General features: G+C 32.3%; 4 protein-coding genes across 5 annotated transcripts; 1 reads left to right on the top strand and 3 right to left on the bottom strand.

The window, feature by feature from the left end:
- Nucleotides 1-2,133: 2,133 nt before the first annotated feature.
- LOC122608117 (RAN GTPase-activating protein 2-like) lies at nt 2,134-4,793 on the bottom strand. The gene is made up of 2 exons (XM_043781208.1): nt 4,728-4,793; nt 2,134-3,558 (listed from the first exon to the last, which is right to left on the bottom strand). Exon 2 carries the CDS (start codon nt 3,536-3,538, stop codon nt 2,264-2,266), a length of 1,275 nt encoding a protein of 424 aa, XP_043637143.1. The 5' UTR covers nt 3,539-3,558; nt 4,728-4,793; the 3' UTR covers nt 2,134-2,263.
- A 1,573-nt stretch (nt 4,794-6,366) lies between these two features.
- On the top strand, nt 6,367-8,085 carry LOC122608695 (cyclin-P3-1). Of its 2 annotated transcripts, XM_043781787.1 has the most exons (4): nt 6,367-6,630; nt 7,107-7,366; nt 7,475-7,507; nt 7,659-8,085. In XM_043781787.1, exons 1-4 carry the CDS (start codon nt 6,607-6,609, stop codon nt 7,945-7,947), a joined length of 606 nt encoding a protein of 201 aa, XP_043637722.1. In that variant the 5' UTR covers nt 6,367-6,606; the 3' UTR covers nt 7,948-8,085. The 2 variants fall into 2 exon arrangements, with proteins under 2 accessions (XP_043637722.1, XP_043637721.1); XM_043781786.1 differs by having other exon boundaries at nt 6,368-6,630; nt 7,107-7,507.
- Nucleotides 8,086-8,104: 19 nt separating this feature from the next.
- LOC122608694 (ARM REPEAT PROTEIN INTERACTING WITH ABF2-like) lies at nt 8,105-15,069 on the bottom strand. The gene is made up of 19 exons (XM_043781785.1): nt 14,749-15,069; nt 14,241-14,401; nt 13,174-13,346; nt 12,975-13,095; nt 12,818-12,892; nt 12,445-12,539; nt 11,979-12,054; nt 11,720-11,827; nt 11,431-11,559; nt 11,275-11,343; nt 11,076-11,135; nt 10,503-10,626; nt 10,088-10,233; nt 9,777-9,840; nt 9,600-9,679; nt 9,408-9,472; nt 8,846-8,963; nt 8,625-8,749; nt 8,105-8,353 (listed from the first exon to the last, which is right to left on the bottom strand). Exons 1-19 carry the CDS (start codon nt 14,984-14,986, stop codon nt 8,260-8,262), a joined length of 2,121 nt encoding a protein of 706 aa, XP_043637720.1. The 5' UTR covers nt 14,987-15,069; the 3' UTR covers nt 8,105-8,259.
- A 9,650-nt stretch (nt 15,070-24,719) lies between these two features.
- LOC122608676 (probable inactive patatin-like protein 9) lies at nt 24,720-26,087 on the bottom strand. Its single transcript, XM_043781769.1, has 2 exons — nt 25,091-26,087; nt 24,720-24,981 (listed from the first exon to the last, which is right to left on the bottom strand). The coding sequence occupies exons 1-2, from the start codon at nt 26,021-26,023 to the stop codon at nt 24,760-24,762; spliced, it is 1,155 nt and encodes a 384-aa protein (XP_043637704.1). The 5' UTR covers nt 26,024-26,087; the 3' UTR covers nt 24,720-24,759.
- Between the last annotated feature and the right edge of the window lie 1,598 nt (nt 26,088-27,685).

Raw genomic sequence — 27,685 nt, 5'->3', positions numbered from 1 at the left:
TGCTTTCTCTAACAGCCGAAATGAAACAACAGGTAACCTCAAAATTTTAGTTAAAAGGAAAATGAATCAGGAGTTGCCCCAATATGTATATATACATATACAATGTCCTAAACCAACTATGGTAACACTGGTTAAATTTCTTTACACATACTGACATACAGTGTTCCAAGTCAACCCAACCCATCCATTTTGCAGGTACACACAAAACCACTGTTTAAGATAGAATAAAAAAAAAATGGTAGTACCATCTTGAACGCGGACAAAAAAAAAGGGTTGCTACCTGAATTTGGTAATAACTAGTTGAAAACTTGTACCATTCAAACACTTGGCAAACCATCTGGTACCTCTGCAACTTTCTAAGCTCGGCAGAATTGAACCTACAAATAACAAAAACTTGACCCGGAAAATGGGCATGTCCATCTAAGATGCGATTTTAGAATGTGACACAACCCATATCCACGACAATACTCCAGAATTTAAAATCAACAAGAACGTCATGGAGTTGTAATTAATAATAATAGTACCAGAACGCTGTAGCTTTCATAATAGATCAAAATAATATCATTCATCTTAAGTCTGGACTAGATTCTGAGTAACTTGTAATCTTGAGGTCATCAAAAATATGACACTAATCCGCCTGCTTGATTTTAAGATCCTAAAGCTTTGATTCCAAATCGTCTTCATCTTCATCACAAGCTTCTGTATCATCATCATATTCTTCACCTTTCGGATCATTATCATTTAATGGACCAAGAACACTAGGGTCTTTTAGTCTCATACGAAAACACTATTTTAGTGAATTGTTATAATTATGATATTTGGTGTAACTAGAAACTATATATGAGCATTAAATATGACGCACGTCTTTTAAATTACGATAATCATTAATCAACAAACATTAGTATGATATTTTACTTTGTAATTACGGTAAGCTCTTTCGTTTTGAGTTATTACATAATTTTGCATGGGACCTCCAAAAACCTAGGGACAACCGAGTTCTTTGATCTAATAATCTGTTTTTCTGGTTCTGGTGCCCTCTAAAATATACAGTTTTTGTAATCATATGTAGAATCCTAAATATTTTTTATAAAAGAATTTCAAGAGAATGGAAAAATTGTTTTAGGTTCTCCCTACTAAATATTACCCACTTTTTTTTTAGAACGGCAGAAATATATTATTAATAAAAAAGAGACCAATCTAGCAAAATACTAGAGGTCTAAATATTACCCACTTTGATCCCTAACACAACCCATCCGGGTTACTTTTCGTTAAGAGAAGACGCGTTTACTTTTCTTCTTGGTATAAATACATTTCTAAATTTGAGAACTACCACTTTTGAAACAGGTAATGTGAAATGAAGGCCGGTTTCAATCCCGGGCTCTGGTATGCAACTAACAAATATCTCACACGATAAGGATCTATCTTCTATGCTAAAAGTAGTTAAGAACACAACTGCCACAAGTGGGTTATTTTCAATTGCGTCAGTGATCAAGCCATAACTGTAGATAGAATGGAGAAATTATGTGCTTAAGCAATAAGTTTGCCCGTGGAGATTGTTGACTATGATGGAAAATCTGTTCATTTGCAAAGAAAGCCTTTCCTTTTCGTACTATGTGGTATGATTACTGTGAATGTTTTATGCATAGAGATCACAGTTTCGATACAATTTACTTATGAATAGGCTATCTGGGTTATGTTCCAACTCAAACAAGCCAAATGAGTTATGAATCCAACCAAAAACTTTAGTTAAAACAAGAATGATTCTATCTGGTCAATAGCCTAAAAGTCGCACAAAGTCTATATGTAACGCATTCAAATTCCATATGCTCATATGCTTTATACTTGCAATATGGTTTCAGTGATGAGAATTACATTTAGTTAATTGTATACTTTTAGGGTCAAAAAGTGACCTGTTCTAATCATAACCATTTTGACCCGTTACCCAACCCGTTGAACCTCATGTTGCTACCTTTAACAGTCATGAATGCATGTTATTTTGCACAACATACAACACATGTCACAAAATGCAGAACCAAAAGCTTAGGATGGAAAAGTAGCACAAAACTACCAGGCATTTGAAAGAGAGATATGAAAAGTACCATAAAGATAGAGAGAGAGACAAGACAAAATCTGTTGAAGTGCCAAAAATATATCATCCATCTTAATTCTCAACTAGATTCGGAAAACTGAATAAGATAAAAGCCACTTTTACTATCATATAACTATAAATTCAAGCTCATAAGGAAACACAACACTATTCCTCCTACTTGATTTGAAAATCCTTGAGTTTCGATTCCAACTCATCTTCTGTATCATCATCATATTCTTCACCTTCTGGATCATTATCATCCAACGGACCAAGAACATTAGGGAACTTCCTGAATATTTCTTTCAAATTGTCAACACCTTCATCAGATATATAATTACCATTTATATTCAACAACTTAAACCATGGTTTACCAACAACAGCCTGAGACAAAACACGGGCACCAGCAGTTCTGATTTCATTAGTACTCAGGTCAACTTCAGTCAACTTTCCAAACTCATCTTTAAAAAGTGCATTGGCAATCACTATGGCACCTATATCCTTCAATTCATTTTCAGACAAAACCAATTTAGTCAAGGTAGCGTTTTTAGCAGTCAAACAAGCTGCCAAAGCAGGGGCGGCTTCAGATGTAATGTCGTTTCCAGCCATCTCAAGAACTTCAAGGGCAGATGCAGAATTTTTTAAAGCGTTAACTATAGCTATGGTACCCTCGTCCTCCAAGCTTAAGTAACTGAGATACACCTCGGTGAGATTGGAAAAGACGAGAAGACTCTCACTCAAAGCAATCCCTGCTATAACTCCAAACATGTTATCACGAAGATCAAGTTTCTTCAGATTAGTAGAATTCCCAAGTGCTTCAGATAACACAAATCCCCCTTGAGGACCAACCCGTGTGGATGAACAACGGAAATCTTCAAGAACCGGAGACTTTATCACAAGCCTAGCAATTGAAATTGCCCCTTCATCACCTGTCATATCGTTATGAAAATGCAGAACTTTTAATTTTTTTGTTGACGGGATTAAGTCACACACGGCTTTGGCAGCTTGCTCTGAGATACCATCATTCATCAGATATAACTCTTCAAGATTGCATTGTGATCTTAAAAGCTGCCCAAATGCCCGAACTCCCTTTTCACCTAATGCATTATTTGAGATGTTAAGATACCGGAGGTCAGATTCTTGAAGGGCTTCGGAAAAAATGGTTATGACCTCAAGAGCTTCTGTTTCAGGCCTCCTGGCCATAAAGTCTGATAAGTCAACTTCAGTCAGCTGTTCACTTATAGACAACAATATGGGAGCAGCAATAACGGCTGCTTCCAATCCAAAACTACAATTGCTAAAACATATTGATGTACTTCCAGCCTCAATCAACGGTTTCAAAAGTTCTTCAACCCCGTCTGGTTCTATAAATGCCCGACACCCACCAGAAATGTCAAAGGAGCTTTCAGGGGTTGATGTAATGGGTTTGGATGTGGAAGCGATAGAGTCCATATTTGAATAACCTGTAAAAACTGTGCACAAGTGTCTTTAGTTTTAAGTTAACATAACATTATGAGCGCTTTAATGAATCTACTAACAAACATGCTGCAAGCCTGCAAGTATTAGCTTAAACACAAATATCTACGAAATCAAAAGTAGCATTTTTTAGGGAATCCAGTATAGCCCTAACATATATGAGACAAGGCAAGCTCGTCATTAAAATAGCAAAATGGGCGGGTTGGGTATTGGGTAAAAATGGGTTGGGTTGGGTTGGGTTCTGCTTTATGGGTTGGTCCAGAAACAACTTTTTCTTAGTGTATCAACAATAAAGCCCACTTAAAAGAATATCACTCGACATTTAGACTAACTTAATCGTTATAAAGAACAAAACACGCATATAACATATCTACTGACTCCTCTGCACTACTTTAACACGTTATGGAAGCGCGGTCTCAGTTCCTTGATATTAGCATTTGACATTGCAAATATGAGTACCAATTTTTGCAGTTTAACAGCATTTACACAGCGCACATAAACGGCAAAGAAACTGCTACTGGTTTTCTAGTTAACGTACATCGAGTTATACCTAAAACGACAAAGATACAACATCTGTGACACAAACGTATATCATGACTTGTGTGCTCAATGTACTTTCAAACATGAGCGAACGAACCGGGAAGTTTTCGTGACTGTTTATATAGATACAAAAAATTTGCTTTTGATTGAACCTGTCCCCCAAACAAATTGATCACATTCCTTCAATTCTTTCATTCATCAAAAATACCGAAGCGTTAAATCATAACAACATTCAAACAAATAAAATACCCTAACTGTTTTACATAAATCAGCTCTACGATCAAAATATATCTATATACCTTGCTTGTTATATATATTTTTACTCTTGGATGATCAATGTTCGAAAATTAACAAAAAAAAAAAAAATTTAACTGCAAATTACAATTATCATAAACTAGTCCAACTTAGTCTAATGCATGATGTCAGCTTTTATTTTCATTATTATTATTATTATTATTATTATTATTATTATTATTATTATTATTATTATTATTATTATATATGTGTATCCAGACTTTCAAATATATAATTTCCGCGAGTCGACCTCTAATAATTTGCCATCCATAATTCTATATAAAAACGATATTTAATTATGAAAAAATAAAAGGGAAAAAGAATGTAGTACCTTTGGGATCCTTTCTTTCTGATAAAATACTAGTACGTAGTAAATACTGTATGATTTATGTATAAATCGATGTGTGTGACGTTTATTTATATATAGAGGAAGTATGGTAGCTTTGAAGTTAAGCACGATACATACGGCCTTATTTTAAATCTTCTATTCTATTGTTACCATAAATCCATAATCATCTATTTTCAATGTCATCTTTTTTATCAAGTACTCGCGCAAATGCGACGATGATAACAATGACAATGGTGTGGTGGCATCAAAATTAGTATAGATATAAATACGTTATTAGATAGAAAAAACATAAAATGTCAAAGGGAAAATCTGATAATTCAAAAATAGAAATTACTATTAATAAAAGGAGTCTTTTACTTTATAAGAGAGTAGAGAAGAGATAATTTATTATTTGGTAAAACGATATTGTTATAAGTATTCTTTTATTCTAATTTTATTAACTGATTATTCATTAATAAAAATTAATTTCTACTTATTTGTATCTTAAATTCTATCTTTTAATTCGACTATAAACTAAAATATTGTTTTTTAATCAATATTTTTAGTTTTAAAATGTTAAGTTTAAATGGTTTTTTTTTAACAATATGATACACTTTTTTAATAAACAACGAGAGATTGTGTCAGCGCGTTGCGGTGGTATGTGAGATAGGGAAAAAGCCAAGAATTTTATGGCAAGTATTCCAAATATTGTTGTTTTTTTATTATTGGAATAAAAACAATTTGTGTGATGAATAAATATAAAAGAACATGATACCGGCTTGTGGATCGTTAGCCTTTTTTAGATCATCTTGACCAACTCATTATATATAAAAACCTAGTTAGAAAAAATAAAATCAGAGAAATAAAAACTTTGTTCAAAAAATAAAAGTAAAAACCTTGATCAACTTTGTTAGAAAGGCATTGAAGATGGATTTTCAGAACTGTTTGCATTAATACTAGTTTTACCATAATGCGAAAAGTTTACAGCTCAACAAAAACCCTAGCTCAAGTCATATAATACACAATTTTTATGCATTAATATTGTTGAAATACTAAATGGATTTTCTTTTGAAGGGTACATCGGTAAAATAATACACAATCTTATGCATTAATATTAATATTGTTAAATAAACAAATAAGTAATTACTTTTAAGATATTGTTGAAATACTGAATGGATTTTCTTTTAAAGAGGGATGGAATATCTTATCCCTCTTTAATTACTTTAATACTTTAATTACTTTATATTTCATCCCTTTTTAAATCATTAAATATTTCTTTCTCTTCCATGGCTAAGCGGCAATCTATACCTGAATTTCTCATGTCTAACGCATACTTTGACGTTAACGACGATGTTTGCTGTTAGGCATGGACATACCGAGCTCTATACCGCTCCCCCATTGCCATGGTCCTAAGAACCTCAAAACATAATTTAAAGAGGGAAGTCGGGAACCACATACATTGGGGTGATATGAAACTATGAAAGAATGATATTTGACCACCGACGATCCAACACACACCACCTTCCATGTTCATCAAAATCTACCAACCTCCATCCTTCATTATTACAAACCAACAAAATCATTTAATCATAAAATATATAAATATTCAATATCACAAAGCGACATAAAAGACAACTAATGTGTTACATCAAAATAAATAAGAGTGACCAAATATATGTTATGTAGCAAACAAGATGTAAAGGCCAACAGTTTATGCTTACTTCAGATAAAGGTTTGCTCATATATATCCATCATCATCATCATCATCATCATAGAAATATTACAATTATATACATACATTCATTCATACATACAAGATATTATATTTGAATTTATAATGTAATTTGTGATGATGATGATTTAAGGAGTGGGTTTGGCTGCCATGGATACTACAAGAAACTCCTCTGTATGTTTTTGCATTTCTCCATTTTTTTTCTTATTAAATTTATTATCTTATGCTTGTTTCTTGTAACACATTTATTCTTCAAACTTTATTTATACAATTATATTATACATTTATACAAAGTATTATGGTAATGAGGGTGCTTATAGTTTTTTGGATGTGGCCATGTGGGTTATATGGTAATGAGGAATTCAGGTTTTAAAAAAAATACTCGTATTATTCTTGAAAACAAGAAACATTTTCCTTGTATGGTAGATGATTTGATAAGAAAATAAAAGCTGGTTTTTGCTAGAGAAATATATATATATATACACAATTTGTAAGTGTGTTTGCTATTAGCCAACAGCCATGTAATTAAGATCATTAATTTCATTTTTTGGGTAAATCATTTAAATATGTATGTATGATCTCCCTTTGTAATTGCCAATTTGCCAGTCCTTTTTTAGTTACCTGCAATGTCTTACTTTTTTTCCGTGCAGCCTTGCTTGGATACCAAAGCCTTAACACCTGAGGACGGCATTTGCACTTCAAAACTTTATGTTACTTTAGGCCTCGAAGGTGGAACGGGAAGTCCCAAAATATTATCCTTGTTATCCTCACTTCTTCAGGAATCTGTAGAAAAGAACGAAACATTGTTACAAACAACACAACGTAAAGATGTTCTCACAATTTTTCATGGCTCAAAAGCACCTTCACTTACGATTCAACAATACATGGAACGCATATTTAAGTACTCTCGGTGCAGTCCTTCTTGCTTCATTGTTGCACATATATACATTCAGAGATTGATCCAATCTGAAAATATCATGTTAACTTCACTTACCGTTCATCGTCTTTTGATCACCAGCATATTGTTAGCCACAAAGTTCATTGATGAAGCGTAAGTCTCCTTATCAAAACCCATAATCAGTTTCTACTCATCATGGCATAATTAAGTAAGGCCAATGTGGCAAACTAGGTAAGTAAAGAAACATTTGATATCATTTTAGCCCATTTGATACCCACATAAAGTTCGGTTCTGGTAATTGCAGATTCTATAATAATGCATATTATGCAAAAGTAGGGGGAGTAACAACAGCAGAAATGAACAGATTGGAGATGAAGTTCCTTTTTGCAATCAATTTTCAATTGCATGTAAACCTTAATACATTTAGAAAGTATTGTATAGAGGTTATAAGTGAAGCTTCAAGAGAGCAGATTCAAGTAGACGTAGACCGACCACTGTATGCCATTAATAGTGCCTATAGTATCAAAGACAATTGGTCGAAAAATGAGAGCAAGTCCAGTTTTCAGCCAACTATTGAAGTACACATCAAATGAATCATGTTTATTCGTAATTTCGTATATTATGTAAAATTAAGATCATTCTTGAACTACTAAAAAATCTGTGGTAAACATTTCATTATGCTATTTAATCCATTCATTATGAATAAAATATCAGGAATCAAGGTTATATAATGGTTTGGTCTGCAGACAATGAGCAATCACGGATAATTAATTTGCAAAATGGCAGTTACACCAACAGTTGTTCAATTCAGTAGTACTGCTAACAGATTAAATTCTTCAATATAAACAAGTACATTCTATACATCTTATCTTATAAGTAATAAAAAATGAACCTACAGTCATCATCTATTGCTGCAAGTTGTTTTCCACTGGCTTGGTAAGCGTTGTCAGAAAGTAATTTCGGATCTCTGGTAAAATTCGCGGGGCCAGACTAGCATACCTGAAAGTTAGATGTTTCAATTTAGCAGCATATAAGCAATAAATCAGTAGTATCTTGCAGGTCGACCAGGTCGAATCAAACACTTTGTCCACGATATTAGTTAGAGAGGATTAATGTATTATAAATATTTAGGTGAATTGACTGGTCAGGGATATTATCTTTTATTTCACCCAAAGAAAAATTACCCACATTGACCAATTATAAAGAAATGGGTCAAAGGGGCCACCTAAACTTGTAAATATCAAACTTTTCGCATAATATGAAATCATACCATGGTTTTGATTCTATTTGGCGATAATGTTCCAAAACAAACAAAATGCATGCATTTCTTAGTGACACGGCATTGAAAGACTCTGATAACTCGTACATTAGAGCTAAATTTTCAACCCGTATATCCTGAAACAGATGAAGGCAATAGAAAAAGAATCACATGTTAGCAACACACATGACAAACCTGTAAAAAGGTGTCATTTAAAAAGAAGTATAACTCACCCGTGCAATGGTGTATTCACAAAGACGCTTAAGCCCATCAAGAAGATATTGATCAGCAGCTCTAAGAAGATCATGGGCTATTCTCAAATTTACCTCTACTGATCCAGTGTATATGAACCTGTAAGCAAAATATTGATGAAAAATCATATGTAAAGCATGAACTTTAAAGTTGGCAGAATGGGTAGGTTGGGTAATGGGTCAATATGAATAAATGTTGCTTACAGGTCAACAAAAAGGTCACAACAAATTGGATTGACCCCAAAAAAACTAGTTTGCGGATGTTTAATACCTAAAGCATGATTACAACAGGTGAATAACATACTCCTTTTAGTGCAGGAACTTAAAAGAGTATATGATTAAATATAAACTTTAGGCAAGTTTCACCAGTTAACCCATTTCCCTTTTTGCTTTAGTTTGAGAATTTACCAGTTGACCTGCAACATATAAGACCTAACCTAAATCAACCCATTTATAAATAAATGGATTTAGATTGCCATCTTTATAACTTGTAATTATCCTTTTTGAAATAAAAACAAAGATGAGAGACACATGTATCACATACCTCATCATTAACTCAAATGTCTCCCATTTAATATTTGGAATCTTGACATCTCTAGCATCTTTCTCCTAACAATGCATTGACTCAAAAGATCAAACACAAAATGATGAATGAAAGAAAATCAAGACTCCATTATGACGACAATAACTAATTTGACATGTTTGTAGAATTGTAGGTTAGTACAATGCGACTAACCTTGTAACCACCATCAAACATGGCCCGGAATGCATCCGAAGAAGCAAGCAGACAAATCCTGTGAGCATAAAATCGTTCACCTGAAACATAAAAATACATAACATCAACCACATCTTTCGATAAACAATTAAAGAAGACACTACAGCAATGTGTTTCGTTAAGCAAAGGTAATTCTACCTTCAATGAGGAAAGTTACGTCCGAAAGTGTAGGGTTGTTCACATATTGCTCACCCAGATACACCTGAAAGAAAAGTTACTTAAAGTACTTGACTGTCGCTAAAAAAAATACTCAGACAAAATATCTTGCAAACACTTCTAACAGCTATTATATTCCATTATAAAGATACAAAAGCATTTTTAAGTTAAAATCTATGGAAGTATCTGATAGTTTACTAAAGAATTTCTCATTTTTAATTTAAAAAAATGCATATAGCTAACCAAAAAACTAAACATTATATAATTGAAAAATAAAATGATAAATCAAGAACCTGAGATATTGGAGATGACGGTCCTGCATCCACAGGAGAAAGTGAGGTAGCCTTTTCAACTAACTTAAGTAAAGCGACACAACTATCTACCCGATGCTTTGTTGAATGGGTTGGTGATTGTAAAAGCTCCAAAAGTAAATCTAGTCCTGAAAAGTTTTATCGAATTTATTAAGCAGAACTCATAATATATCATATTCCAGTGTTAGCAAACTATGTAATACACCAGTCAATCCTAATAAGAACACATAGATAATATAAGACATTCAGAATAAACAAAATTAAAACAAAAGGAAGAAACTACTGTGTAACGCAACATCAATTTAACCGAAACAAAAAGACATGCTATTTGGTATGTTCCACAACCCGCCCAGTTTGCCCCGTCTCTAATAATAAGAATACCACATACACAAATTACCATTGTTGTCGACAAATATTGCTTGCAGGTCATCAGGTGAACAGATGTGAGCAAGAGCCAAGGCAACTCGTCGTTGAACACTGATCTCAGCAGTACGCATTATGTACAGCAAGTATCTCAAAACCTGACAAGAAAAATATAATGTTATTGTTCATGTGATGGCATAATCTAATGAATAAAGGCCTCAAGACAAAATCAAAGAGGGTCACAAGTTGACCTAAAAACCTTGTGGTTATTTCTAGAATTCCTTTTCCTACTTCATGCAAAGAGCATCCATTTCATCTAAGAAACCAGATAGTGGACAACTATATTCTCTTTTCAAGAAATAGCTTATGAACTTGGCTTTGACATGGTAAAAAAAAAGCCAGCCATAGAAGAAAAGAGAAACATATTTGTCTACTGTATATTAGAGTCCACAGAATCAGGGATATATGTATTCTAACGAGACTAGGAATAGAGTTCCAAGATAATTTTGTTGAAAAATTTCTAGAAATTCCAACACTCTATTATAGCTATCTGTAAGAAAAATATTAAGAATCCTAAAGTAGCATAAAATGTGATGCAAATAATTACCCTTCCACAAATCTTCTCCTCCAATCTTTTCAGCATCTTTGCCGTACAATCCCGAGTTGGCTGCAAAAATATCAACTCATAATTTTAAGTTTTTAACCAATCATGTGACATGTCTAAAATCTTGCAATGACTTGGGTAGAGCAGCAAAAGGGCTAGACTTAACAATTGTTTGCATAAATGCATCACTTAGAATACTTACTTGAACCATATATTCACCATCCAACAGCTTTTGAACACCACCAAGCCTTACAAGATCAGCAACATTATCCTACAACAAGAGTTTTAATAAGTTGGAAGATATTACCTACAGATAGGATAGAAAGAAAATCTACTGACATAACAAATTTAAGATTACCTCATTATCTGCAAGACCATACAAAGCAAAGGCAGCATTGTGTTGCAGAGTGCCATTCCTAGAATCAAGAAGTTTCAATAATGGAGCAATGCCCCCACAATAGGCAATTCCAGCTTGGTTATGAGTGTCCTATAAACCAGGAAAATAACATCAATATACAATTCTGAATCAAGTAAAATAAATGGGTCTTGAAGTTTTGGCATAACGGCTGAGATTTCCTTAGTTGAGCATTAAAAAATGTTGCAGAGGCTGAAATCATAAGAAAAATTATAACTAAATACATGGATACCTGCGCCAACCTCCCGAGTGCAAAGGCCGACATTTCCTTTAGTTGAGTTTCTGGAGACTCCAACATCTCAATTAATGGACCAACAGCACCTCTTTGAACTATGTGGACCTGTGAAAGTATGTTTGTTAATTTTATGGCTTATGATAGACAGCTGAATATAGAGTAAATGATGTGCAGAAAAATTTGGTTAATCAATAAAATAATTTCTCCCATAGCAGGCAGCATAGTTATAATAAAGTACTCTAAATGGATAAACAACCTTGCAGTCCGTGTCAGCAGCAGCAAATTGTCCAAGAAGTAAGGCAGCTTCTCTTTGGCTTTCTGAACAGGTTGAACTGTTGGAAAAAAATAGAAGTTAAGAAACACCAAAAGAAATTGAACTCAAATTAATCAAAGCCAAAACATCCCCACCTCCCTTTGTTATGCTGAATGGTTCATAATTAACACAAACTTTCACTAATGAAAGCTGATCATACAGCAATGACATCTATTGCAGTGTTGCCTACTTAGCCATACAGCCATAACATCTATTGCCTATTTAGCAATGATGTATTCCAAGTAATTCCACATTTAAAGAACAATTATCTTTACTAAATCTAAGAAAAGCTTCCTACAGCTGAAGATACCTTCTGTTCATTAAGAGTAAATGCTATCCTAGAAATACATGTGCATACACCCAAAGACATACACACTTGGCCATAGACAGTAGAGGAAATATATGTTACCTAAGCAATTCAATTACAGGCTGCAATGCTCCTGCAAGAAGAACTTGTTTCTTTATATTTGGAGATGAGTGAACAAGATTGCCAATTACACCAACCTGAGACCATTCAAAAGTTATTACAGGCTGGAAGCAAGGTTAAATACACTCAGATATATGATGGCACGAGTAATAATACATATGTCTACTATGTTTGCCTAAAAACATGCCCAATCCAGATATGTTTGTCATGGCTGGAGACATTTTTCTCTCCTAGTCCTGACCTTTGTTCTCGTCACATGTTTTGATCACCTTACTGGGCATGATTTTAGGCATTCATTTGATGACCTTACATATGCACATCATTTGGTATCTAAAAATATGTTACAGTAACTAACCGCTTCATAGTGTATTGCAACATCTTCTGACTGGAGCATTAAAACAAGAGTGGGCAGAGCATTACAGTCCACTATCTGCATGTCATTTTAGAACTTGTTAGAAATACTGTAGTTCTGCATTTAAAAACAGGATCCAATAACCTAAAAAAGCATCAACCTGAGTTTTGTTTTCATCATTTTTGAAAGCTAGTGTACGCAAGGCTCCTGCTGCAGCTCTCTGTACTTTTGCATCAGTGGATTCTAACAATTCAACAAGAGGGGGAATTCCACCATCAATCCTGAGCATAAAGCTGTAGTTAGAAGGTAGCTACATAGCTAAATCACAACTGAAAAGCATGCCAAATAAAGAAACTAACCTAACAAGGGTCTTGATACTGCTATTTTCATGAGCAAGGTTGGTGATTGCATCAGCTGCTTTCCTTATCGCACCATTGGCTGCTCGAGAACTTTGGCCATCCATATGCCTCTTAAGCAGAGCAACAAGATAAGGTAGGGCTCCAGCATCAACTATGTAACGTTGATGCTCAGGCTGTTAACCCATCAGAATAAAAAAAAAATATATGGTTATTCACATAAACCTGTAGCGGTACAAATTAGAACAAATTACTAATATACAAAAACAGTGAGTTAGCAAAACAGTTCACAGCTGTCTTCACAAATCAAATGTTTCCCTTCCTGCAACAGGTTGACCCAACTTTTGTGTATCAGAAACAACATCATCTCTTTCTATGAATTATCTCAAGGTTTTAAGAAGAAAAATTGACGTTGTTATTCATACAAAAAGTGACAATAACAGATGCCTTGGTTTTAAAGTGTCTTGCAACACATTTTTTAAAGAGACTGTTATACATTACATCATAAAGATATTAAATTGGAAACAGAGCGCAACAAAAAAATGCCTTAGATAAAATCTAGCTTTACATATTCTCTGGCAACTATAGGTTGGGTTCCAACAGTTCATCCTAGAATAATGGCATCCCAAGCCAAAAGCAACAACATACTGAAGCGACAGCTGTGCACCATAGTTTGATGCTTGAACGCATGGCCAGATCTTTTACAAGTTTCTTAGTGTGGCAACATGAAAAATATGTCTAAGACCTCCAACAGTGTTGTACATATGCGAATGAAACACCATATCTTGAATGCTTAACAAGGTATGTAATATAACTAATAAATTAAACACGGTGATGATAACTTGTGGCGCCTCTTGTTTCATACAAATACTAATGACAAAGAATGCATCCACTACTGGCTGATGTTTCATTAACGACTTATAACAACGATATAACTAGAATATATTCAACAGTAGAAACAGTATGTTATCATAAACATCCTTTTGATAGCTGCTTAATTACAACTTGCAATAGGAACACACCTAGGCATCAAAAAAACATATGTCAAAGTGTCTATCAGCAATAACTACCTTAATCGCAAGAAGTCCAAGGGTAAAGGCACTTGCTTTCTCCACCTCATGCTCATATGGCCTCAATCCAGGAACAACCTCATCTGGCCACTGTGGCTCTTGAAGATGTTGTACCAGAGCTGGCACAACACCGAACTCAAAAAACATGCTCACCATTTCCTCTAAAAACACATAAAGCAGTCAAACAACAAGTTTAGTCAATATGTAAACAAATTCATAGCTCATATCAACTCATAATCATTCAACTTAACTACTATAGCACAAAACAGAAATTAACTGTCAAAACATACTTCATATCAAACTACAGATTAAAAATCAAAACCATATGCAAAATTAACAATAAAAATAAACATACATACTTTATCAGATGAATATATAATAAATCAAATTAAAATATACTTAATACACGTGTGTAAATAAATTCATTATTCATATTCAATAAAATGTACATACTAACGTAAATACATATATATATATATATAGATATAGATATAGATATGAACAATACCGTTCTTAGCAAAATCAGCCAGAGTAAGAATACAGCGTTTAGCTAACGCGCGATCTGATTCATTCGAAGAAAAATTACACTCTGATAGTATTTGAATCTGAGCACGGATTTCAGACTCTACATCTTCTTGTTGCGAAAAATCGATTCGTTGATCGGCGATGATGAACTCGTCTTCCAGCTTCCTTTTCTTTCGCGCGGCGTTCGTCGGTTGTTCGTAGCCTCTCCGATTATCCGCCATCGGAAAATTTGGGGGAAAATGAAGATTACAGTTTTGCTGTTAGATACAGAAAGTGTATGTGTGTGTGTGAGAGAAAGTGAAAATGAAAGAGAAGGTAGGGATTAAAAAAAGAATTTTTTTTTTTTTTTTGGAAGAGCGCGGGTTGATTATACGGAATGATGGTTGTTTTCCGCCTTTTTTTTGTTTTTGAGTTTTTGGTGAAAATATGTGCTCCCGCGCTTTTAAATAAAATATTATTAGCCGATATATGATAATTTGGGCGGGATATTATGTGGTGATTTATGAATGGATCAAATGATCACATTTTTCGGAGATCCTTTTGTAAATTTTTTTTTTTTATAAACGGCGTTTTGGTTTTCTTTATTTTTTAGTAGAGCTATCACATCATGTATACACAAGACTATTTGTATTTACCGTGTTTTTCATCGATTTCACCCAACTGATCGTCTACCAAGCTCCACTCCTAGTGTGCTAATGAAAGTTAGTGGGGTGTTGTTTTATTGACTCTAAGTTCCATAATATTGTTTACACTTTATCATAACAAACGTTCATGTTGATTTCTAACAAATTTTGGTATGTTTGCTAAAAACAACCAACGAGCAAAACATGTTTGGAAGTGTTTAAAAAGAGAAAATAAAAATGATAGTAAAGAGAATTAGTATTTAAAAAGAGAAAAACTTTCGTTGTTTGTTGTAAATAGAGAATAAACACATGGCAAATTTAAAATAATAATAATAATAATAATAATAAAAACAAATTTATACTAAAAAATAAACAAAAATTACACAATATTATAATATAAATAATTAAAATTAATATGTATAACCCGTAAGAAAAAAAAAACTTAGTTGATTTCATTATCATCATTTCTTAACATTTGTGACAAATGTTGAAAATGAGAGTATTTCTCACCTCTATCTCTTTAATTTTATTATGGGTTAAGTATCTTGTAATGTAATAAACTTTGAACAAATGTCTATAGTAGGAAATAACTAAAGTTGTGTGTATTGTATGTAAACAACTCGAAAATAATGTTTATTGTATGTAAAAAAATGTATTCAACCAATTAAAATCAGACAAGTGTCACCTCTATATGGTTGACACGTATGTTTTCTTATATACAATAAACATTTTTTAAAGTTGTTTACATACAATATACAAAACTTTAGTTATTTCCTACTATAGACATTCGTCTAAAGTTTGTTACATTCTATGATATTTATCCCTTTTATTATTTGAATCAACTAAACAAAATAAGTTATTCTCATTCTATTTATCATGGATCATAGATTCATAGATAAGCCAAAGGCCCACACAACTTGGCAAGGTTGCACTTCCAATTGACGGCCCATTTTTAGAAAACTCAGTAACTCACAAAACATGAAAACAACCTATTGATGACCGTAAGTTATGAGTTTAAATGGTTTCAGTAGTTTTTTTTTTCCATTTAACGATAAATCTAGATCTAACAACTGCAACTGTTATGAATGTAGTTTATATTTATTATGTGACTATCCATTTTCTTAACCTATATCACATTTATGTATATGGTGTTACTAAAAGCTCTATAAATAGTGGTCATTGTATAGTGTTAAAGATATCAATAAAATAACTCTTCTCATCTCTATTTTCTTATCTCTATTCTTTCTATTGTTCATTCTATGATTGTTGTATGTTATAATATACTTTGTTATTAGGTCGTTGTTTCACAACAGCAACATGTTTTTTCATATACTTAGACTTATAAAAAAAAACCTATGTCTACATAATAAGTAACATTTTTAAATTGTAACTTTTTAAGTATTATGTATTGGTTTTTTGTTTGGAAAAATATGTGATGATTCTTTTTTTTTTATCATGTAGTATTTGATTTCAAGGATTATGTAATATTTTTCTATGTATATGTATTTTTTTAATTTTTAATATAATATTATGTTTTTATCATAATGTTGTTTGTGATTTTTGTATTAAAAATATATAGAAAAAATAAGAAAAACGAGCTACGATATTGGCAAGGCTTACTCATTAATTATTGTCGGTTTTGGGCCGCCAATGAGATTTTGATGTATTTTCTCAGTACTACACATGGTACTGTGTATTCCCGATATTACATTATTCTATAAATGTGTTAGCAATACAAGACTTTGAATCAACACGTCAGCGTTATAAGAAACTCACGACATATTTCGGTAATAGTTCAATGCCAAATATGGTTGGATATATTCATGTTATATATTTGCTAAGGACAGTCACAAACAATTTAATTTTTCACAAATGGTGACACTACAAATTTTATGAAGATCACACAATCATTAATAACTACATCATCAAACTATGAAAATGGTCATGTTCAAATATCAATAATAAAGACGTTTAAGAAGAATGTATTTCCAAGACTAGTAAGTAATATTCAATGGTATATTTGAAAGATAATATGGTATTGTGGTGTATATAAATCAAGCCCAAACAATACTACTTCAATCTTGATATATGATCAACAAGACGGTGACACAATCAATCTTCATCAAACATAATCGAGCAATAATTTGGCAGATTGTTGAGTAATTTATGTATAAGATCGATATCAGATATTTTGAAGACGGATATTCAAACGAGGTGGAGTATTATACGCGCTACACTCTTTTTCCCTTAATCGAGTTTTTATCCCATTAGTTTTATCTTGGCAAGGTATTTAACGAGGCAACAAACATCATATTTGCGTATAGTAGTGCGAATATCAAATGAGGGTGTTATAATATAATATATGATGGATATTCACTTCTATGTATATGTATTGGCATATTTTCTAGATTATTATGTTCTTTAGCATATAGAGTTAAATGTACGGATTGTCCCTGTGGTTTACACACAACATCACCTTTTGTCCCTGTGCTTTCATATTATTAGCCGTCGTCCTTTACAGGTGGACAAGGGTCAAGGTTCGTCCTTTACGATAACGTCCGTTTGCTGAATTCCGTCAAACACCACATGTGGCCTTCACGTGAGGACACTTAAGTCTTTTCCACTCTTAAAAGACCATATTTGATTTTTACTTTGTTTTTCTCTGTTCTTTCATCCTGCTACAAAAACATAAACATCACCACATACATCATTTTCATCCAAATAAATCCATCTTTACCAATTAAATCCTAATAACAAATCAAGATCTTTCTAGTTCTATATATAAATAATTAAATACATATATATTTTCCATCCTCATATACATACCACGAAATTCTACAAGAAGAAACCAATTCATCACCACAGGAACCTTATCATATCTGCAATTCTTTAAAGATGAATTACCAACCACCTGAAACCAAATCACATTACTACATCCATAATTGTTTCCGGTTGTGGCTTCCGATTGTGGGTGGCGGAGATTTGTTCCGTCTGTGGCTTCCGGTAATGGGTGGCGGTGTTTCCAGGTAGTGGTGGCCGGCTATTTTTGACTGAGTAGGTGGCAGTGGTTATATCCGTTAGGGGAGGGCGACGGTTGTTTCCGGCAGGGAGGGCGACGTTGTTAGTAGCATAGGTGTGTGACGGTGGTTGGCCGGAAGATCTGAAGGCGGTTGGTAACGTGCCCTTTTCAATCTCAAAAGCTCCTTAATATATGTATTTGTTATATATGTAATTTGATTATGTATTGGTTTTGGCAAATGGCATCCGAACTGAAAAACCCATAAATCTTTGTATTGGTTTATACATCTTGTGTTTAAGGTGCATAAATTATTTGTACATTTACCATGAAAATTAGGGGTGGACTTTTAATATGGAAAGTACGAGTTGTTTTATGCACGTTAAATACAGCCCTTAGGGCTGTATTTAGCATTTCCCTATAGATCAATGTTTTAAATACCGGTAAATACTGGCCGGTATTACTGGTACCGGAGACCACGCCGGTATTTTAAGTCCGGTATTTTCACTATTCAATACCGACCGGTATTTCTGGTATTTTCCGGTATTACCATACCGGTATTTCCGGTATTTTCAAAAAATAAAATTTGATTTTTTTAAAAAATTATTTTTATGATACTTTAATGTTATTTTTTGTGAACTTTAAAACCTATATTTTGTTATGAAATACATATTTGGTATTATTTTTGAGTAAATTATAATTGCATTTTGACTATTTTTGTTAAATTGTAACAAGTTTTGTAAGATTTTTACACAAAAAATATAATAAATTAAAAATAGTCGTACCGGCCGGTATTTCCGGTATTACCGATAATACCGGAAAATGTTTCCACCCCGGTATAACTAAAATACCGGTTTTTAAAACATTGCTATAGATTAATTGGTTTCTTTATTTAATTTGGATATATGTTGGATTGGAAGATGATAACAGATCTTGGGTATGAGTTTCTTTCTAGAGATTAATATGAAATATTCAGATTGGTTTTTATTTTTGTATATGTCTGTTTATGTATGTATATACAAATATAATTATAGATTTTTAAGTTTAAAGGTTAAGAGAAAAAAAGGAAAAAAAATAGTCAACTTTGGTCCTTTAAAGGTGGAAAAGACCTAAGTGCCCTCACGTGAAGGTCACGTATGGAGCTTGACGGAATCCAGCAAATGAACATTATCGTAAAGGACGAACCTTGACCCTTATCCGTCTGTAAAGGACGACGACTGATAATATGAAAGCACAGGAACGAAAGGTGATGTTGTGTGTAAACCACAAGGACGATCCGTACATTTAACTCTTAGCCTATATATATATAAGGATTTGTTGAACGTTAATAATCTCTCATTAATAGAATTACTTCTCATTCTCTTTGAACTCTTCTCTAAATATTATACCATTTTTGAGTTAAAAGAGTGTTTTTGTTAGTCTTAAAAAAAAAAATACATTACGCATAGCCTTTTCAAAAAATACGATACATAACGTGACTTTAACTATTAAATAAGCAGTAAATAGTTTAAAATACGAGAGTAAGTACCCGTACGTTGCGGCAATGAAATGGTAGAGGTGATAGGTAATAAAGTATGATAGCCAAATGCCTTAACCGTACGGGTTCCGCTATTGGATTTAAAAATTATTCGAAAGTATATCGAATGTCATCTCTAATGAAAGTGCATGAAATTTTAAGAACACATATAAATTTTATAATTTATCGATGTACGGTTTTTGAGATAAAAAGTTTTGAATGGATTGGAGGAATAATTGGTTTGTGGAGGAAAGAGAAAAAATGATTGGTTAAGATTTAAGGAGAGAGAAAAAGTATTATAGTTATTTTAGGTAAATTTAGAATAGACAGAGGGACATTTTGGGAAAAAAAATATTGAAACTTAATATTTAGATAGAGAGAATTTGTTTTATAATATAATATAATTTAAGATTTGACATATGGAGTGATAATCCATTTGTTATTAAGTCTTTCGTATTGTGATTTCTTTTACGGGATCAAGGGTTTAAATCTTGACACATGTAAACGTGATGAGGGTGTCTTAGCAATGCTATACCCTCTACGGGATGAGATTCACTCCAGTTACCTAACTTGATTAGTCAAGTTGGGGTAATCTTGATATTTGATTTAAAATCAAGGGTATAAATTAAAAGATCATCTTTTAATCTCAACCCTTAATTTTAATCAAAGGGTTAAGATTAATATAACTTGACCCCTCAAGTTATTTTCTCCTTGAGAGATCTCCACCCTCTACACATGAAAGAATAAACCTCTAAACCCGACATTGGCCCATCAAAGTTGGGGTATTAGCCGTTTATTCGTTTTATCTTTCAAATAAGAATAAAACCTTTAAAATTAAACAATCAAGCGCACGGGCTAGAATGGGGAAACGGGAAGGCTAGCTGACAATGCATACATGGTTGTGACACATAGTGCGTGGGTTCCTTGATGTTCTAAACCATAGCTGTACGAGGAAACATGGGAGACGTTTACGAAGCGAAGACCAGAAACTCATACGGCGATGTACCACATAACTATGCAAAATAACATGGTAGGTTTTGGGAACCAGCCCTCTACCAATTGACCAAGTAATAAACCAATATTTATTACTCGTACATCAATACACTTATACACACAATAAACCAAAAGGCATTTGAAGAAGTTGCGGAATCAATGTTTAGAAAACGATATGTACAATGTAATGACTTTACATTAGTTTTGTATTCGTGCAGGTTGCAATATCAACTAATCTTTGACACATTTACATGTGAATTATGACATTTTTAAAAGTTTCTCATGATTTTGAAGACGTCTTAAACTCCAGTGCTTAAGATAATTTGTTTGAAAGATTTTAATCAGCTCGACTATTCGGTATTCTATATTTTTAAGACACGTAACACAAAAAAAAACAAAAAAATTGGAAAAAAAATTATACTTTACAAACTAATCTTGCCGGTCATTAAATGGGTGATACTATAGATAAATTGTCAACTGTTTATAAAAACACATCTGAAGCGCTCCGTTTTATATAAAACGTCGCGCTTATCGCCCCGTTTTATATAAAACGCTGGGTTTGGCCGGTGTGTAGATAGTAAAAGCTACGAGGAGAATTACACGTGGTCTGACACACATGTCAATCATTCTCCCGTTTTATGTACCGTTTTACATAAAATGTTGCGTATTAGGTGAAATGGTACATAAAATGGGGGAATGACTGACATGTGTGTCAGACCACGTGTAATTCTCCTTATAGCTTTTACTATCTACACACCGGCCAAATGCGACGTTTTATGTAAAACGGGACGATAAACGCGACGTTTTATATATAACGGGGCGTTTCAGATGTGTTTTATGAGAACAGTTGATGTGTGTAGATAGTCACTTCCTAAATGTAGTCATGCTCCTTAATTGAGGTAAAGTCATTCATTGTAATATCATCATACGATGTTTAATAAAAATACAAGTGGCTATACATTCTTTTACTAAAACGATAATTGTTAATTTATAGGGTTTTTTTAGCCAACGTATATAAACTGTAATTTCAAAAAAATTATAATTTTATTATTTTATCGATTAAGATACAAATTTTTATTGTTCACAAGCTGAATTGGAAAAATTATTAATATATATATATTTTTTATCGAGTATCAATACAGTGAAACCTCTATAAATTAATAGTATTGGGAGTGAAATATTTTATTAATTTAGCGAGTTATTAATTTATCAAGTGTTGATTTATACTATTCTCTTAAGTTGAGTATGGACAAATTATTAATTTTACCGAGATATTAATTTATAGAGGTTTGACTGTATATAGATCTTAAATTGTAATCACAATAAACACAAATTATATATATTATATATATATATGGAAAATTATTAATACTAAACGCGTTTGGTTCACGGAATGTTTTTAGGAGGAATGAAATCTTTCAATGGAATTGGAGTTTGAAGGAATGAAATTTTTTGAAAATTCAAGTGACGAAAGAAATGAGATTCCTTCTCACACCCTCAAGGAATGGAGATTCCATCAAATAAATGAATGTTTACATTTCAATGGAATCATATTCCTTCATATTTGAACAACCAAACACACTAAAAAATGGAATTTTATTCTAATTTCATCAAATTCTATCAGAATCTGTGAACCAAACGCGACCTTAAAGTTTTTTTAAAAAATTCCTATAAAACTATCAAAAAATGACATGATTGATTTCATTAATTATATCCTTTAATCCTATTTTTTGATTTTATCACATAGTTAAAAGTTTTTTTTAAGAAGATTAGCATTGAGGTTGTATATGATTTTAAAGTTGAAGCTCATATACACGTGTTTATTAAGTCGTATTCAGTAGTCACTAAACATGCTCTTAATAGTAATTTCATATTATGTTAGTGAGATGATTAACCTAATAATGATATTGGATTTAGTTAGGCATACCAACCAGCCCATTTCGATCTCTTTCTCTTCAAGTAAACATCCTTAATTTGCTTCATGGACAATTAACAGATTTTAATCAAAGCAATAATCAACCACCCCACACGGGATATCACAACTTCACAAATCACAACAATAACCTATTGGAAGTTTACCTTAACTTAGCTAGCCAACCACATCAAAATTCTCGATGTGGTTTTTGTTTTATACTAGAATAAAAACCCCATATATACCATGTCAATTTGAGTTAAGACTATTGATTAAAACATTATTTGATAATCAGGGATGGAGCCAGAACTTTTTTTGTGAGGTGGCAAATTTGAAAATCTCTTATTATATTTATTAGAGTTACGTTATATTAAACAAAATAAAATAAGTTCATCGAAATCAATAATATACAATTTAGCCTTTACATAAATTTGTTGCTTGACTATTGTGATTACTATAATAATAATTTGAAAAGAAAAAAAAAACATTTTCACATACAACTATATTATTTATCAATGTATGATTTACCCAAACAAATAAAAAACTTTATTCAACTTCTCTTATTCAACTCTATAAAACATCAAAATAAATCGAGATTTGTACTTTACCAATTACCAATAGATAATTTTATCTCAAAACTAATGTTTCTAACATAAGTAACATACTTGCAAAAAAGAGGCTTATGACAACGATGATGACATTTATATGTATTTTGAGTTTATTTATACTTTTTAGGAAAAAATTAAAACTATACTTCTAAAAAAATACATTATACCAGATCGAATTAGAATATGGATAGTTGTCCACACTGCCCCAATTGTAGAACCGTCACTGTTGCTAACTAAAAGCTATTTTCAAAAATGAGTTGCTAGGCTCGTTATTATACCTTTAACCATTGATCGGTAGTGTTTTTCCTTTATTTTCATTGTAAAAAAATTGCATTAAGTTTATACTTGTTAAGTTATTAAATTGTTTTCTTTAATCAAAAAGAAAATTTTGTTTATATAGCCAAAATGTTGCAGTATCTATTATCTTAGAAACTTGAAATAATTTTTGCTTGGCTAAAAGAATAAAAATAATGCAACTTTGCAATTAAGCTAGATATTTATAATAGACATCTAAGAAAGATCAAAAGGTACAATAATAAATAAATATAAAGAAGGTACAAATTTCATAACAGTCTGTAAACAGAAAACAATTAAATTGATCTCACTTTTCTCACCAACATGTACAAACCTCACCTCATTTTTAAAAAAAAAATTTTAATTTTTTTTTTTTGAACAACATAAAATTAAATATATATACAAAGGACAAAGTTCAAAATGAGCTAGTTTAAAAGATTACATCACGAGAAGATAAGCCACTCTTTCCATTTAATGTTTATCTTACGATTTCTATTTACAAATTTGTTTCACTCTTCCCATTTAATGTTTATCACCTTTACATGTTAGTTTGTCTCAAATAATAAATCAACATTGTACTATTTAACTAATATGTAAATTTGCTTTTTCAGAAAACAAAAATAATGTATAATGTAAGTTGAGACTTGAGAATTGAGATGAGGCATATTGCTACAAACATGTGTAAATCTAGATCTGATTATTTATAACAAAAAAGTGAAGAATTTAAACTTTAAATATCATAATTAAGTTATTATTAAATAATGGAATCTTACTTTTACAAGGCAAGTGCATAAGCTTTTAATGCCATTTATTAGCCTAGAAGCAACTTAATTCTTTACTTATTTTGCTCAATGAGAATAAATAATTAAAGCCCTAATTAATACTACTATTTCTATAACATTTCCAACAAATAAAAAAAATACTAATTCAAAAATTCAAATAAAAATAAAAAATTATTAGAAAGTTACACATAACGACAAACTTGTCTTTATTGATGCCTTTTAACTGAGATAGTTAAACTTAACGGAGCACTTAACGCCCATAAACAATGGGACTAACGGCGGCATCCTTACAAGGACTTGGTGGCAAGCTATTTCTTCGTGAAGATACAACTCGTTGCACAAAGTTTTCAATTCTTTTTCCGTTGGTCTCCGTTAGTAACCGTTTAGCACCAAATGGCAACGTTTCAACCCCTTTTTCCATCAATACTTGCTCCATTTTCGGTCCCACGTTCCCATTTATGTAACAGTTCGACTACAAAAATCAAAATAATTATATAAACATCTTTTTTACATTTCAAACAATTTTTTTTTAAATGAAAAAGTTTAATAGTTAGTGTAAACTACTTAACCGAGTCGGTTACCTGAATTCTGACGTAATCGGCGTGGTTCCAACAAAAGGAGTTAGCCAACATTTGGTCGATGGTTTCCGATACACCATCGAGAACGATTCCCACAACGGCCGATTTGTCACATCTACCACGACTATCCAGTTTCGGTCTAGACGATATGTTTAAACCATTACCTATAGACAAAACCATGAGGTCTTCCACGCCACTAACCGACTCAAACTCTCGTTTATTATGTAACACATGAGTAATAGCAATCGAAGACGGGTTGTTCATCACCAACCCGCCATCTATTGCTACACAAGCCGTTTTCCCATCGACAGACGATAATGAAAACGGCTTGAACATCGATGGATCACCCGATGTGGCTCGAATTACTTTCCAAAGGTCAAAATCGTAACTATCTGACTCTAAAGCATCCGCTCTAGAAAAAACAAAAGGCGCCGAACTATTGAGATCGAAACACGGTATAAGTATCGGTTTGCACATATCTTTTAGTGTCAAAATATGACCATTTTCTCTACTCAACACATTTTTCAAAACTTTTTCCATACTAGTACTCGAAAACATTTTTTTCCTTCTTAAAAACCCAACGTTTTTAACCTTGTACATTTTCTTACGATTTTCGTCCAAAAACTTAACAACTTCACGAGCATTAAACAAAGGTCGACCGTTTCCATCATCAACATTCAGCATTACAGCGAAAAAAGCCCCGATTCCTGTGCCAGCAACGATATCGAAAAAATCGATGATTCGAGCATTCGAGTCACCGGTTTTCGCTTGAATTTGGTCTTCTAAGTGAATCAAAGAGGCACCCGACACAATGCCGGTTGTTCCACCACCATCTATGCTAAGAACTCGTGTTTTTGTACTACTGTTTTCGTAATGTGCCAACCATTTTTTCTCAAGGCTAGAAAATATTTCATATGTGACTCTATTTGTATCCATTGTATATAGTAGTGATAAAATAAAATAAAAATTGATTTGAAGAAAATGGACACAGAAATATGGTTACAGAAATATATGTGATGTGATATGAAGGAAAAATCACATTTCGGTTATGAGAGACATTAAAGAAGAAATAAAAGAGTGTCAGTGTGTGTCACAGATTTTGTGTGTGGGGTGAAGAGTGGAATGAAGGTGGAGGGGAGTTATATGTTTAGTAGTTATATTTATATATAAAGAGGTGATGTGTATTAAATGTATAATTATTAATCAAAATATATAATGTTGGAGTGTTTGGTAGTGGTATAAATTGTGTACTCTATGGTTGTATTTATTTTTGCTTTCCTTTTTTTTATACAATCAGTACATCCTATCACTGTCTCATCGCACGTGAAAATTGCGTGGAATTTCACATGTAATTAAAAATTTTGTTAGTATAATATAATTCTGGATCTTTTTAATATCAAATTGGGATTACTCTATAATTGTTATTAATCTATTGTCAACTAAATTCAAAATTTAAATCTCGGTGGGCATCTATAGGTTCGAAATTTGATCTCTGAATTTACTACTCCTTTATAATAATTATTAACCCCTATTTTAAGAAAGAGTTAGAAAATAGTTAGATGAGAATTTACCAGATTGCCCTTAATAAACAACCCTAAAAGAGATGGTTATTAGATATTACTAAAATTACCCTTAATGAATTAATTTGCATTTTAAACCCTTATCTTTTAAAATATCATTATCACCATTGTATTAACTTACACGGTTAGACCATTCGACACCAATTGTTGATGTCATCGATTACCACCCGTCACCGACACCACTAAACCACCGTCGCCGTCACCGCCGTCACATTGCACGAGTACAATGCTAGTATAATTACACATTTAAATAAGCAACTCAAATTGTCACGTGAAATTGGCTTTATTTAGTAGATTCTTAAATTCTTAATGACATATTTTCGCATGGCTCGTGAGCCATGATACGGACGTTCATTAGTTCATTGATTCTTCCCGAAGTTTAAAACCTTCACGGCCAAACTGATCAGTATAACAAGTTTTATGTTCTGAAACTTTTTAGGAAGGACAACGTGACCAAATCACAAATCAGTTTGCTAGCATTGTGCCATTGTAGTTGTGAATTGTGATTATCGTAGTACCACTTCTTTTTAGGGACTTGAAATTAAATTATGTGATGTATATGTCACTTAGATAATGTTAAATCATGATTGATGATCAGGTTAAATAGATTTACATTTCTCACCAAGCAAGGCAACAATGGTTCCATCGTTTATCTATTCGAAATGGTTGCCTTTTGATGATGGTTCATTTATATGTAAGGACCGAACTTTTGTGTAGATTGTTATTCCTTTAATATATTCGTTAATCTTTAGTTGGTTTCAAATTTATTTACATCTATCTTTTATCTAAACAATAAAGCAAAATATATATATATATATATATATATATATTATATGATGTTAATATTATGTTGTTGTATTTTTACCAATTTTCTCACGTGTTAAATAGTCCTCTTGAATTTAAAGTTTATAAGGATATATGATGTTAACATCATATAAGTTATCCCTAAACCAAAATCATAAACTAACTAATATTATATTCCTGAGTTGCCAAAAACAAACATCATAATTAAATGTAT

This window comes from Erigeron canadensis, chromosome 7 (genome assembly GCF_010389155.1).
Source record: "Erigeron canadensis isolate Cc75 chromosome 7, C_canadensis_v1, whole genome shotgun sequence".
Classification (NCBI taxonomy): domain Eukaryota; kingdom Viridiplantae; phylum Streptophyta; class Magnoliopsida; order Asterales; family Asteraceae; genus Erigeron; species Erigeron canadensis.
Note: the sequence above shows the minus strand (reverse complement) of the source record. Positions and strands in the feature narration are given on the sequence as shown.

Coding starts and splice junctions, on each gene's coding strand:
- LOC122608117 (XM_043781208.1), bottom strand. CDS start 3,538: ATGGACTCTATCGCTTCCACATCCAAACCCATTACATCAACCCCTGAA.
- LOC122608694 (XM_043781785.1), bottom strand. CDS start 14,986: ATGGCGGATAATCGGAGAGGCTACGAACAACCGACGAACGCCGCGCGA. Junction 11,828..11,978: donor CTGCTGACACGGACTGCAAG/GTTGTTTATCCA, acceptor ATACTTTCACAG/GTCCACATAGTTCAAAGAGG. Junction 10,234..10,502: donor AATATTTGTCGACAACAATG/GTAATTTGTGTA, acceptor AAAACTTTTCAG/GACTAGATTTACTTTTGGAG.
- LOC122608695 (XM_043781786.1), top strand. CDS start 6,607: ATGGATACTACAAGAAACTCCTCT. Junction 6,631..7,106: donor ATACTACAAGAAACTCCTCT/GTATGTTTTTGC, acceptor TTTTCCGTGCAG/CCTTGCTTGGATACCAAAGC. Junction 7,508..7,658: donor ACAAAGTTCATTGATGAAGC/GTAAGTCTCCTT, acceptor TGGTAATTGCAG/ATTCTATAATAATGCATATT.
- LOC122608676 (XM_043781769.1), bottom strand. CDS start 26,023: ATGGATACAAATAGAGTCACATATGAAATATTTTCTAGCCTTGAGAAA. Junction 24,982..25,090: donor CCGATTACGTCAGAATTCAG/GTAACCGACTCG, acceptor TGATTTTTGTAG/TCGAACTGTTACATAAATGG.